General features: G+C 35.3%; 6 protein-coding genes across 6 annotated transcripts; 3 read left to right on the top strand and 3 right to left on the bottom strand.

Annotated features, from left to right (window-relative positions):
- Positions 1-117: 117 nt before the first annotated feature.
- ASCRUDRAFT_78366 (uncharacterized protein) lies at positions 118-696 on the top strand. The gene has a single exon (XM_020194233.1). It carries the CDS (start codon positions 297-299, stop codon positions 498-500), a length of 204 nt encoding a protein of 67 aa, XP_020044133.1. The 5' UTR covers positions 118-296; the 3' UTR covers positions 501-696.
- A 711-nt stretch (positions 697-1,407) lies between these two features.
- On the bottom strand, positions 1,408-3,128 carry ASCRUDRAFT_10729 (uncharacterized protein; the record flags this gene model as incomplete). Its single annotated transcript, XM_020188674.1, has 3 exons — positions 1,408-1,552; positions 1,666-2,188; positions 2,261-3,128. 3 exons carry the CDS (start codon positions 3,126-3,128, stop codon positions 1,408-1,410), a joined length of 1,536 nt encoding a protein of 511 aa, XP_020044132.1.
- Positions 3,129-3,772: 644 nt separating this feature from the next.
- Positions 3,773-4,282, bottom strand: ASCRUDRAFT_78364 (uncharacterized protein). The gene has a single exon (XM_020194232.1). The coding sequence runs from the start codon at positions 4,084-4,086 to the stop codon at positions 3,898-3,900; it is 189 nt and encodes a 62-aa protein (XP_020044131.1). The 5' UTR covers positions 4,087-4,282; the 3' UTR covers positions 3,773-3,897.
- A 5,264-nt stretch (positions 4,283-9,546) lies between these two features.
- ASCRUDRAFT_78363 (uncharacterized protein) lies at positions 9,547-10,056 on the top strand. The gene has a single exon (XM_020194231.1). It carries the CDS (start codon positions 9,743-9,745, stop codon positions 9,929-9,931), a length of 189 nt encoding a protein of 62 aa, XP_020044130.1. The 5' UTR covers positions 9,547-9,742; the 3' UTR covers positions 9,932-10,056.
- Positions 10,057-10,700: 644 nt separating this feature from the next.
- On the top strand, positions 10,701-12,464 carry ASCRUDRAFT_16040 (uncharacterized protein; the record flags this gene model as incomplete). The annotated part of the gene is made up of 3 exons (XM_020189393.1): positions 10,701-11,568; positions 11,641-12,163; positions 12,277-12,464. 3 exons carry the CDS (start codon positions 10,701-10,703, stop codon positions 12,419-12,421), a joined length of 1,536 nt encoding a protein of 511 aa, XP_020044129.1. The 3' UTR covers positions 12,422-12,464.
- Positions 12,465-13,132: 668 nt separating this feature from the next.
- ASCRUDRAFT_78361 (uncharacterized protein) lies at positions 13,133-13,711 on the bottom strand. Its single transcript, XM_020194230.1, has one exon. It carries the CDS (start codon positions 13,530-13,532, stop codon positions 13,329-13,331), a length of 204 nt encoding a protein of 67 aa, XP_020044128.1. The 5' UTR covers positions 13,533-13,711; the 3' UTR covers positions 13,133-13,328.
- Positions 13,712-13,828: the final 117 nt, after the last annotated feature.

The following is a 13,828-nucleotide window of genomic DNA, read 5'->3' as shown; positions in this document are numbered from 1 at the left end:
AATAATAATAATAATAATAATAATAATAATAATAATAATAATAATAATAATAATAATAATAATAATAATAATAATAATAATAATAATAATAATAACAATAATAATAGTAGTAGTAGTATTTTGCACATATTTCTTCAGAAATTTAATTGATTTTCATTATTATTACTCATGATTGTTCAAGGTATTTCCAGACTGTATTTGGACCACCAGCCATTTTGTTATATCGCTCATCAGCTCAAGCTCAATTACATACATATTGTAGCTTGGATACCTGGTAGATATATTCAAGATTCAAAATGCCAGTTTCATGGCTATTTGATATGGCTATTCAATTGGCAATTCAATTGGCCATTAAAAATAGCTACTCAGTAGTTCTTGTCATACTAGAATCCTGCAAATCAGATGCACTGGTGATTCAAACACTATCCAAACTCTTCAATGCACAGCAACTCAGTGTGCCAGCGAACTCCAGCATGGTATGTGAAATCACTATCTGGTGAATCGTTATTGCACACAACAAACACCACCATCACTCACCACTACCACCCACCACTAGCAAAAAACAGAATCCAATAAGCACAAAGTAGAAAACACTGGAAATATCGTATTCAATTCGAAATATAGCATATGTCGTATCCCGCTTTACTGCTGTTGACCCTGTTGTGTGATGACCATTGTGTTTGCCCAGATCAACAACCAACAACCAACAACCAACACCACTGACAGCATAAGAGCCTCTGGTCTTTCTGCTGATCTGTGTCGGTGTGTTTATGTGTTGGTGTTGATCAATCACTGATTTGCTGTGTTCACAAAAGTTCAGGCAAATGGGAGCCAATGCCGCCACTTGCAGCGTGCAGATTTGTGTCAGCATCGCGTGCACTTGCATGTAAAGCGTTTTTAAACAAACAAGCCAAAGAAATATTGTGCTATTTGCAGCTATTGAGTGGGTAAATATCTGAATGTATATATTTGTATGAATGTATATATTTGTATGAATGTATATATTTGTATGAATGTATATATTTGTATGAATGTATATATTTGTATGAATGTATGAATGTGTAAATGTGTAAATGTGTAAATGTGTAAATCAAATGTTTGATCACAACTATCTTCAATCTGAAAACTAATGTAACTCGAACAATAAAATCTAAACTATTAATAATTAAGAACTAATAATTAAATGCCAAAATTAATTCAATTTTGCATCATTAGAAAGAAATTTAAATTTTGAGCTCAAATAAATAAATTAAAATAAAATTGAAATAAAAAAATTAAAATAAAAAATTAAAATAAAAAAATAATCAAAATATTAATAAAATAATAAATTTTCAATAAGAATTAAATATATTTTTAAACATTCAAAAACCACAATTATTGTAAAATTGTTGTAAAATTATCGTAATATTATTGTGATATTATCATAATATTATTGTCAGTATTGCTGGATTTGTTATTATTACTATTGCTTTTCATTAGTCCTAAACTAGAATTTTCACTTGCAATGAACATCTCTAATCCACCTAATTCACCTAATTTACTTAACTCACTCCTTATACGACAGCTGTAACAATGCTGCCGCTGCTAGTATTGCAGTTTGGAAGTGGAAGTTCCGCAGTAGGAGCATATGTGGCACCTGAGGTGGTGAGAGAGCAGTATTTGGACGACAATGTGGTGGAAGTGGCACGAAGACATGGTGTGCATGGAACTGTGTAAGTAGATTTGTTAACAACCTTGGTGACTAATGGAACAGGTCTCTTGCCGATCTTGGTGAACCCGTAGATTGGAATTTGCTTGTTGTCCTGGTCAAACACAGCACCCCATTTGGAAAGTCTTTTTGAGCTGATTGGTTTGGTGATCACTTCCGATAATTTGTTTCCAACTTGGTCGTATCCTTCACCCCAGACTTCCCCAGCGTAATCAAGAGCTAATGTGGTGTGCGAAGCTTGGGCACATTGGGTGCATGCAACATACTCAGTAACGGTGGTGGTGCCGCTGGTGTAACATGTGGTGGCAATTGGCACTTGGATATTGTTGGTGATGGTGAATCCGAATATTGGCGTGGCCTTGATGATGTTGAATGTGTTTTGGTTGTAGACATATCCCCAACAGTCTCTGACTAGATCAGTAGCTGGAACATAGCTGGATGGTGGTTGGTAGCCCAAGATGGATTCGAAATTGATATTGGCTGGGTTCAAGAAAACCAAAATGGTACTGAGCTGGGTTGTGCAGCTACCGCTGGAACAGCTCACAAAGTTACCGCCACATCCAAAAAGATCAGAAACAAGACTGACGACAACATCAACAACCCCAGTTAAAACTCCACTTAATCCGCTGTTGCTGCCGTTGCTAACTCCACTGTTAATATTGCCTCCAAGTCCTGAAATAATTCCGTTCAAAGTATTAACAACTCCTTGAACAACGTCAACAACACTGTCCACAACATTTCCAACACTGTCACCTAATCCACTTGTAGTATCGCCAGTGAGTCCCGAAACAACTCCATCTAATGTGTCCACAACAGTGCCAACTGTGTCCACAACGTTGTTCACCACATCTCCGAGATTGTCGCCTAAGCTGCCATCGCCAGCTTCACCAGTGAGCCCTGAAACAACCCCATCTAATGTGTCCACAACACTACCAACAGTGTCCACAACATTGTTTACAAGATCCCCAACATTGTCTCCCAAGCTATTGGTCAATCCGTCACCCAAAACATCTGTCAATCCACTGGTGACCGTATCTCCAGAAAGATCTGTAACAACACCACCAAGAGAGTCAACAACACCTTGCACAACATCGACAACACTGTCAACAACTTCTCCCAAGTTTTCACCTAAACTGTTGTCCAAAACACCAGTCACTCCACCGCTAGCATCACCAGTAACACCATCAAGCACATCGTCGACAGTGTCTCCAACTGTGCCAACAACACCTGTGAGTGTGTCTCCTAAGTTGTCAACAAGATTGCAAAGACCAAGAAGGCATGGTTCAGCATTAGCATTAGCATTAGAATTGGCATTGGCATTGGCATTGGCGTCAGCTTTTCTTTTCTTCACATCAACTGGCCCACCATGGACACTTGCCACTAGTAAAATGGCAATAGCGTATAACTTGGAAAGATGCATTTTGAGGATTTAGCAAAATTCTTTGGTAAAATAGTATAAGTATTCGATACTAGATATTGGATATTGGATATTGGATATTGCTTGTTTGATATTTGTATATTAGCTCAGGCAGATAATAACCAGTTTCTTTTGTTATATTTCTTTTGCTATTAGTCTTATAGAACAAAACAATAAAAAGAATCGAAAACCAGAAATCAAAAACTCAACTCAAACTTCGAGAAATTTGCTTTTTTTATATCTCTAATCTCTATCCATTTTTCACTGTTCCCCCCTACCAATTATTGTTAAATATTCACAATGTTCATAGTATTCACAAAATTCACAACATTCACAACATTCACAACATTCACAACATTTGCAACATTTGCAACTTTACTATTTGATTTGTGTAGCTATTCATCATATACCAATTCATCATATACCGATTTGTCATCTTCCAAGCCCACTGCTTTTTTCAAGACATTTTCAACAACTTGGTTGGTAAAGCTGTCGTAATACATTGATTCTGCAGAACAAACACTCAAAATTCTTGCATAGCTAGCTGGTTTTTGCACAACACATACCATTGACCAACGCTGGTTAGTAGAATTCAATGCGATTTCTCAGTTATTCACTCCACTTTGGGAATAAGTCAAACATGTCGACCATAGCATCCACTTCCAGCAACAACGGCTGCTGTAGTGGATTGAGTAAAATTACTCGAATCATATATTATAACCAGATTGAGGTGTTATTCAAGTAGAGATTAGGAAATTGGAAAATTGGAAAATCAAAATATCAGGAAATCAAAATATTGAGAAATCGGGAAATTGAGGAATAATCGATTAGATGAATAGAGGATTGGTGAATTAGTGAATTGGTGGATTAGAGAAGTAGAGAAATATGGATACTGAAAAATGGAAAAATTAGCCAATGCAAACAGTTCCTCACCAGGGTTACTCACCTGCTCACTGCACATTTTCATTACAAAATATTACTTTAAATTTAAATTTTATTTTTAATTGTGTTTTAATTGTACCTCAGTTTAGATTTCAACTTAGATTTCAACTTAGAGTTAAACCTAGATTTGAATTTAGATTTGTATTGTAATAATATAATGACCTCCAGGTTTCGTACCGATGGTTAAGCTTTTGTTTTTATTCAGAATATAGACACTTTCTAAACATTCTTCCCAGAAATGCTTTTATTATTAGAAACGTTTTTGTTGTTTAATCTTTAATCTTTACTCTTTACTCTTTACTCTTTACTCTTTACTCTTTACTCTTTACTCTTTAGTTTTTAATATTAATTTTTAATTCTAATTTTCATTTTCATTTTCATTTTCATTTTCATTTTTTCACTTTTATTTCTTTTGTTGTAGTACTATTTGAAAAATTTAGTTTGACAATTTCGTAGTGAATCTGACAATTTCACACCACTTTTTTCGCCAGCCTTCTCGGGTTAGAAACGACAAAAAAAAACAATTAGAAGATCAAAAAATATAATAATTGAAAAATCCAAAAATCCAAAAATCCAAAAATCCAAAATTTAAATTAAAAAATTCCAAAGAAATTCTCGCTTGAATCGATGAAAATGGGAAATTAAGTTGCCTATAATATCTATAATACCTATAATATCTATAATACCTATAATATCTATAATACCTATAGTATCAATAGTATCTATAATGCCCATAATGCTCATAATGCCTATGATTGTTGGATCATGATCAAGATCAGATAGAATAGACAAATTTGATATTTTCAGCACATTTTACTAATTCACAGTAAAATTTCCCAGTACAACGAATTTTTTGCCACCAGTGGCAGAATATCTATTGAGTGGACCTGACTTTGGCTGTTGTCTCAAATAAGGCTTTTGTCTTGATTTGGGCCTTTGTTTCGATTTCCAGCATGGCATACATTGTTATCACTGGATGCCAGCTGCCAGTGCTCGATGGTAAGCCCACTGAGAATCCCACTGGAAGCACACTGGAAACACATTAGTTGGCTAGAACGTGTAATCAGCAAAACCCAGGGGCAGTTTCCTATTCATGATGATATTACTTTATCCAGTGCCAGGGTGGGTCAAGCGGTGAGCGAAAGAGCGAGAAAGAGCGAGGGAAAAGGTGCCCCAGGTGGAGGTGGAGGGAGCAAGGAAGAAAGAAAGACTCACGGGTTCCTTTCCACAGGAGAGAAGTGGCCGGCTTTGACGGGTTTTGGCCGCGAGTTCAGAAAACAGCCACTGACAAATCCCGTTTCTGGAGGTTGTCGTTCCAAAACCCTGTGCTATGTCCGCCGGCCAATGACATGCTCTATTTTATTGTTTGTAGGAGCTTGTTCGATGCACTAAGTTTCGAGCGAGCCCAGGCAGTACAACGCGAGCCCAGGCGTTGCAAGTGATCTCCCATAACAGTGCTGTATCAAATCCATCCAGCTCTGAGAGCCCCTGGCAAGAGTTTTGCCAGGCAGTAGCAATAAAGCAATCCATAGTATCCCATGGCAGCCAGAAGTGCAGGCATATTTTTTCATCCCAAATTCACTTGAATACTTCAAAATCTCCGAATTGCCGTGGTCAATCGAGACAGCTGCTGCAAATCGCTGAAACTACTACTAGCGGATGTACTGAGAGACGTCATTTCGTTAGAAGATACCCAGTGGAGGTAATTATGTGAGAGAAACAGAGGAACAGAGAAAAGGAAAAGCAAAAGCAAAAGCAAAAAGAAAAGGAAAAGCAAAAAGAAAAACTAAAAATAAATGAATCTAGGATTCTATGAATCGATGAGTTATGGATGTAGAAATGTAGCGGTTTTTCATTATAAATATTATGATCAAGATAGATAGCAGTCTTTAAAATTGGTCATCAAATTTGTATTGTAATCATGTAGAATGAGTGTCTGTGTATTGCTGTGATTGTTTGTTTGTCAGATACTGCCTCTTGAAAATCAAGTTGATAATATTATCTATCAAAGCTGAGACAACCAAAAATCAGAATCAGTTGGCCATTAGATAACTGAGTGGTTGTAAACAATATGCAAACAATGACACACAATAAAACATAATGAAAAACAATAATAGCAAATAGTGAAATATATTATGTTATAATATAATGTATTAAAAAAGAACTTGAACATACCGAGCTATATTCTTGATGACTAACAGGTTGTCACAACACACTGTAAGTGTATTGGTTATCATCACAAGTACAAGTATCATGATTCTGTAATACAATGATACAATGATACAATGATACAATGATATTCAAATGTACAAACGTTCAAGTTGATTTACGTTTACCAACTTTTAGCACTTATTTTTTGTTAATTATTTGACTAATATTTATTTATTCAATATTACACTCGAGAGCTTGTTTGATTATGAATTGTGGAAAACTATAGCAAAACGGAAACTTCATCCGCAGAATTATCAGTTTTTATAGTTTCTAAGGTCGGGTTTTAAAATAATTAATTTTTACTGCATTAAGCCGAAGTAAGGTTTTTCTTTGAACAGCGGACAAGTCAGAGACCCTATTTTATAGATGACACTTAATCACCGTAGAGTTGATCCGAGATGAACAATAGATGTGAACCATAAACGGCATTTGCTGATCAGAAAAACGTACCAAAATAAACTAAAATGAATTAACTGTGCTTGTACAGTTGTTATAAAAAAGAAGATTGTTTTTTCTGTTTCAACCATGATTTTTATATATTGAAGCATTATATAAAACACACTAAAATCTTGAAGTCAGATTTTATCTAACGCCTTGATACTTCTTTTTCTGCCAATCAATACATACAATACAAAATGATATTATTTTAAATAATTATCAACTAGCCTTTTTTTTTGGTTGCTTAAAAAAAGAGTAAAAAAATGAAAGCAAATTGAAAATAAGAGATATGGCTGTAAAATAAACTTAACAATCTCAAAACCCCATTACTAGTTTTGTCTCTTGTTGCTTTTATTCAATGTGATACCTTTGCTAATAAGTGTTTTTGACAGCAACAACACTGAATATTCAAAATCAAACTTATTAGTAAAAAGGATTATTTACTTATAAAAAACTGAGTATCAATAACTTTTAAATTTTTTTGTAATTTAATTTTAAAACTGCAAATTGAAAAAGTGACAAGGCAACCAAAAATTATAAAATCAGAGATATTGAATTGTGTTTTTTAACACAACACTCTTACAATATGTTGGAATCTGACCGCATTGTTGTATTTTAGAGTGTTTCCATTTTCAACTACTTTGATTAGATGGGATTTCCTCTTTCAATTTGTAAAAAAAAATATGAACCAAAAAAGTGTTAAAAGTTGGTAAACGTAAATCAACTTGAACGTTTGTACATTTGAATATCATTGTATCATTGTATCATTGTATCATTGTATTACAGAATCATGATACTTGTACTTGTGATGATAACCAATACACTTACAGTGTGTTGTGACAACCTGTTAGTCATCAAGAATATAGCTCGGTATGTTCAAGTTCTTTTTTAATACATTATATTATAACATAATATATTTCACTATTTGCTATTATTGTTTTTCATTATGTTTTATTGTGTGTCATTGTTTGCATATTGTTTACAACCACTCAGTTATCTAATGGCCAACTGATTCTGATTTTTGGTTGTCTCAGCTTTGATAGATAATATTATCAACTTGATTTTCAAGAGGCAGTATCTGACAAACAAACAATCACAGCAATACACAGACACTCATTCTACATGATTACAATACAAATTTGATGACCAATTTTAAAGACTGCTATCTATCTTGATCATAATATTTATAATGAAAAACCGCTACATTTCTACATCCATAACTCATCGATTCATAGAATCCTAGATTCATTTATTTTTAGTTTTTCTTTTTGCTTTTCCTTTTCTTTTTGCTTTTGCTTTTGCTTTTCCTTTTCTCTGTTCCTCTGTTTCTCTCACATAATTACCTCCACTGGGTATCTTCTAACGAAATGACGTCTCTCAGTACATCCGCTAGTAGTAGTTTCAGCGATTTGCAGCAGCTGTCTCGATTGACCACGGCAATTCGGAGATTTTGAAGTATTCAAGTGAATTTGGGATGAAAAAATATGCCTGCACTTCTGGCTGCCATGGGATACTATGGATTGCTTTATTGCTACTGCCTGGCAAAACTCTTGCCAGGGGCTCTCAGAGCTGGATGGATTTGATACAGCACTGTTATGGGAGATCACTTGCAACGCCTGGGCTCGCGTTGTACTGCCTGGGCTCGCTCGAAACTTAGTGCATCGAACAAGCTCCTACAAACAATAAAATAGAGCATGTCATTGGCCGGCGGACATAGCACAGGGTTTTGGAACGACAACCTCCAGAAACGGGATTTGTCAGTGGCTGTTTTCTGAACTCGCGGCCAAAACCCGTCAAAGCCGGCCACTTCTCTCCTGTGGAAAGGAACCCGTGAGTCTTTCTTTCTTCCTTGCTCCCTCCACCTCCACCTGGGGCACCTTTTCCCTCGCTCTTTCTCGCTCTTTCGCTCACCGCTTGACCCACCCTGGCACTGGATAAAGTAATATCATCATGAATAGGAAACTGCCCCTGGGTTTTGCTGATTACACGTTCTAGCCAACTAATGTGTTTCCAGTGTGCTTCCAGTGGGATTCTCAGTGGGCTTACCATCGAGCACTGGCAGCTGGCATCCAGTGATAACAATGTATGCCATGCTGGAAATCGAAACAAAGGCCCAAATCAAGACAAAAGCCTTATTTGAGACAACAGCCAAAGTCAGGTCCACTCAATAGATATTCTGCCACTGGTGGCAAAAAATTCGTTGTACTGGGAAATTTTACTGTGAATTAGTAAAATGTGCTGAAAATATCAAATTTGTCTATTCTATCTGATCTTGATCATGATCCAACAATCATAGGCATTATGAGCATTATGGGCATTATAGATACTATTGATACTATAGGTATTATAGATATTATAGGTATTATAGATATTATAGGTATTATAGATATTATAGGCAACTTAATTTCCCATTTTCATCGATTCAAGCGAGAATTTCTTTGGAATTTTTTAATTTAAATTTTGGATTTTTGGATTTTTGGATTTTTGGATTTTTCAATTATTATATTTTTTGATCTTCTAATTGTTTTTTTTTGTCGTTTCTAACCCGAGAAGGCTGGCGAAAAAAGTGGTGTGAAATTGTCAGATTCACTACGAAATTGTCAAACTAAATTTTTCAAATAGTACTACAACAAAAGAAATAAAAGTGAAAAAATGAAAATGAAAATGAAAATGAAAATGAAAATTAGAATTAAAAATTAATATTAAAAACTAAAGAGTAAAGAGTAAAGAGTAAAGAGTAAAGAGTAAAGAGTAAAGAGTAAAGATTAAAGATTAAACAACAAAAACGTTTCTAATAATAAAAGCATTTCTGGGAAGAATGTTTAGAAAGTGTCTATATTCTGAATAAAAACAAAAGCTTAACCATCGGTACGAAACCTGGAGGTCATTATATTATTACAATACAAATCTAAATTCAAATCTAGGTTTAACTCTAAGTTGAAATCTAAGTTGAAATCTAAACTGAGGTACAATTAAAACACAATTAAAAATAAAATTTAAATTTAAAGTAATATTTTGTAATGAAAATGTGCAGTGAGCAGGTGAGTAACCCTGGTGAGGAACTGTTTGCATTGGCTAATTTTTCCATTTTTCAGTATCCATATTTCTCTACTTCTCTAATCCACCAATTCACTAATTCACCAATCCTCTATTCATCTAATCGATTATTCCTCAATTTCCCGATTTCTCAATATTTTGATTTCCTGATATTTTGATTTTCCAATTTTCCAATTTCCTAATCTCTACTTGAATAACACCTCAATCTGGTTATAATATATGATTCGAGTAATTTTACTCAATCCACTACAGCAGCCGTTGTTGCTGGAAGTGGATGCTATGGTCGACATGTTTGACTTATTCCCAAAGTGGAGTGAATAACTGAGAAATCGCATTGAATTCTACTAACCAGCGTTGGTCAATGGTATGTGTTGTGCAAAAACCAGCTAGCTATGCAAGAATTTTGAGTGTTTGTTCTGCAGAATCAATGTATTACGACAGCTTTACCAACCAAGTTGTTGAAAATGTCTTGAAAAAAGCAGTGGGCTTGGAAGATGACAAATCGGTATATGATGAATTGGTATATGATGAATAGCTACACAAATCAAATAGTAAAGTTGCAAATGTTGCAAATGTTGTGAATGTTGTGAATGTTGTGAATGTTGTGAATTTTGTGAATACTATGAACATTGTGAATATTTAACAATAATTGGTAGGGGGGAACAGTGAAAAATGGATAGAGATTAGAGATATAAAAAAAGCAAATTTCTCGAAGTTTGAGTTGAGTTTTTGATTTCTGGTTTTCGATTCTTTTTATTGTTTTGTTCTATAAGACTAATAGCAAAAGAAATATAACAAAAGAAACTGGTTATTATCTGCCTGAGCTAATATACAAATATCAAACAAGCAATATCCAATATCCAATATCCAATATCTAGTATCGAATACTTATACTATTTTACCAAAGAATTTTGCTAAATCCTCAAAATGCATCTTTCCAAGTTATACGCTATTGCCATTTTACTAGTGGCAAGTGTCCATGGTGGGCCAGTTGATGTGAAGAAAAGAAAAGCTGACGCCAATGCCAATGCCAATGCCAATTCTAATGCTAATGCTAATGCTGAACCATGCCTTCTTGGTCTTTGCAATCTTGTTGACAACTTAGGAGACACACTCACAGGTGTTGTTGGCACAGTTGGAGACACTGTCGACGATGTGCTTGATGGTGTTACTGGTGATGCTAGCGGTGGAGTGACTGGTGTTTTGGACAACAGTTTAGGTGAAAACTTGGGAGAAGTTGTTGACAGTGTTGTCGATGTTGTGCAAGGTGTTGTTGACTCTCTTGGTGGTGTTGTTACAGATCTTTCTGGAGATACGGTCACCAGTGGATTGACAGATGTTTTGGGTGACGGATTGACCAATAGCTTGGGAGACAATGTTGGGGATCTTGTAAACAATGTTGTGGACACTGTTGGTAGTGTTGTGGACACATTAGATGGGGTTGTTTCAGGGCTCACTGGTGAAGCTGGCGATGGCAGCTTAGGCGACAATCTCGGAGATGTGGTGAACAACGTTGTGGACACAGTTGGCACTGTTGTGGACACATTAGATGGAGTTGTTTCGGGACTCACTGGCGATACTACAAGTGGATTAGGTGACAGTGTTGGAAATGTTGTGGACAGTGTTGTTGACGTTGTTCAAGGAGTTGTTAATACTTTGAACGGAATTATTTCAGGACTTGGAGGCAATATTAACAGTGGAGTTAGCAACGGCAGCAACAGCGGATTAAGTGGAGTTTTAACTGGGGTTGTTGATGTTGTCGTCAGTCTTGTTTCTGATCTTTTTGGATGTGGCGGTAACTTTGTGAGCTGTTCCAGCGGTAGCTGCACAACCCAGCTCAGTACCATTTTGGTTTTCTTGAACCCAGCCAATATCAATTTCGAATCCATCTTGGGCTACCAACCACCATCCAGCTATGTTCCAGCTACTGATCTAGTCAGAGACTGTTGGGGATATGTCTACAACCAAAACACATTCAACATCATCAAGGCCACGCCAATATTCGGATTCACCATCACCAACAATATCCAAGTGCCAATTGCCACCACATGTTACACCAGCGGCACCACCACCGTTACTGAGTATGTTGCATGCACCCAATGTGCCCAAGCTTCGCACACCACATTAGCTCTTGATTACGCTGGGGAAGTCTGGGGTGAAGGATACGACCAAGTTGGAAACAAATTATCGGAAGTGATCACCAAACCAATCAGCTCAAAAAGACTTTCCAAATGGGGTGCTGTGTTTGACCAGGACAACAAGCAAATTCCAATCTACGGGTTCACCAAGATCGGCAAGAGACCTGTTCCATTAGTCACCAAGGTTGTTAACAAATCTACTTACACAGTTCCATGCACACCATGTCTTCGTGCCACTTCCACCACATTGTCGTCCAAATACTGCTCTCTCACCACCTCAGGTGCCACATATGCTCCTACTGCGGAACTTCCACTTCCAAACTGCAATACTAGCAGCGGCAGCATTGTTACAGCTGTCGTATAAGGAGTGAGTTAAGTAAATTAGGTGAATTAGGTGGATTAGAGATGTTCATTGCAAGTGAAAATTCTAGTTTAGGACTAATGAAAAGCAATAGTAATAATAACAAATCCAGCAATACTGACAATAATATTATGATAATATCACAATAATATTACGATAATTTTACAACAATTTTACAATAATTGTGGTTTTTGAATGTTTAAAAATATATTTAATTCTTATTGAAAATTTATTATTTTATTAATATTTTGATTATTTTTTTATTTTAATTTTTTATTTTAATTTTTTTATTTCAATTTTATTTTAATTTATTTATTTGAGCTCAAAATTTAAATTTCTTTCTAATGATGCAAAATTGAATTAATTTTGGCATTTAATTATTAGTTCTTAATTATTAATAGTTTAGATTTTATTGTTCGAGTTACATTAGTTTTCAGATTGAAGATAGTTGTGATCAAACATTTGATTTACACATTTACACATTTACACATTTACACATTCATACATTCATACAAATATATACATTCATACAAATATATACATTCATACAAATATATACATTCATACAAATATATACATTCATACAAATATATACATTCAGATATTTACCCACTCAATAGCTGCAAATAGCACAATATTTCTTTGGCTTGTTTGTTTAAAAACGCTTTACATGCAAGTGCACGCGATGCTGACACAAATCTGCACGCTGCAAGTGGCGGCATTGGCTCCCATTTGCCTGAACTTTTGTGAACACAGCAAATCAGTGATTGATCAACACCAACACATAAACACACCGACACAGATCAGCAGAAAGACCAGAGGCTCTTATGCTGTCAGTGGTGTTGGTTGTTGGTTGTTGGTTGTTGATCTGGGCAAACACAATGGTCATCACACAACAGGGTCAACAGCAGTAAAGCGGGATACGACATATGCTATATTTCGAATTGAATACGATATTTCCAGTGTTTTCTACTTTGTGCTTATTGGATTCTGTTTTTTGCTAGTGGTGGGTGGTAGTGGTGAGTGATGGTGGTGTTTGTTGTGTGCAATAACGATTCACCAGATAGTGATTTCACATACCATGCTGGAGTTCGCTGGCACACTGAGTTGCTGTGCATTGAAGAGTTTGGATAGTGTTTGAATCACCAGTGCATCTGATTTGCAGGATTCTAGTATGACAAGAACTACTGAGTAGCTATTTTTAATGGCCAATTGAATTGCCAATTGAATAGCCATATCAAATAGCCATGAAACTGGCATTTTGAATCTTGAATATATCTACCAGGTATCCAAGCTACAATATGTATGTAATTGAGCTTGAGCTGATGAGCGATATAACAAAATGGCTGGTGGTCCAAATACAGTCTGGAAATACCTTGAACAATCATGAGTAATAATAATGAAAATCAATTAAATTTCTGAAGAAATATGTGCAAAATACTACTACTACTATTATTATTGTTATTATTATTATTATTATTATTATTATTATTATTATTATTATTATTATTATTATTATTATTATTATTATTATTATTATTATTATTATTATTATT

Source organism: Ascoidea rubescens (genome assembly GCF_001661345.1).
Source record: "Ascoidea rubescens DSM 1968 unplaced genomic scaffold ASCRUscaffold_32, whole genome shotgun sequence".
Taxonomy (NCBI): domain Eukaryota; kingdom Fungi; phylum Ascomycota; class Saccharomycetes; order Ascoideales; family Ascoideaceae; genus Ascoidea; species Ascoidea rubescens.
The sequence above is the reverse complement of the archived record's forward strand: the minus strand, read 5'-3'. Positions and strand labels throughout refer to the sequence as shown.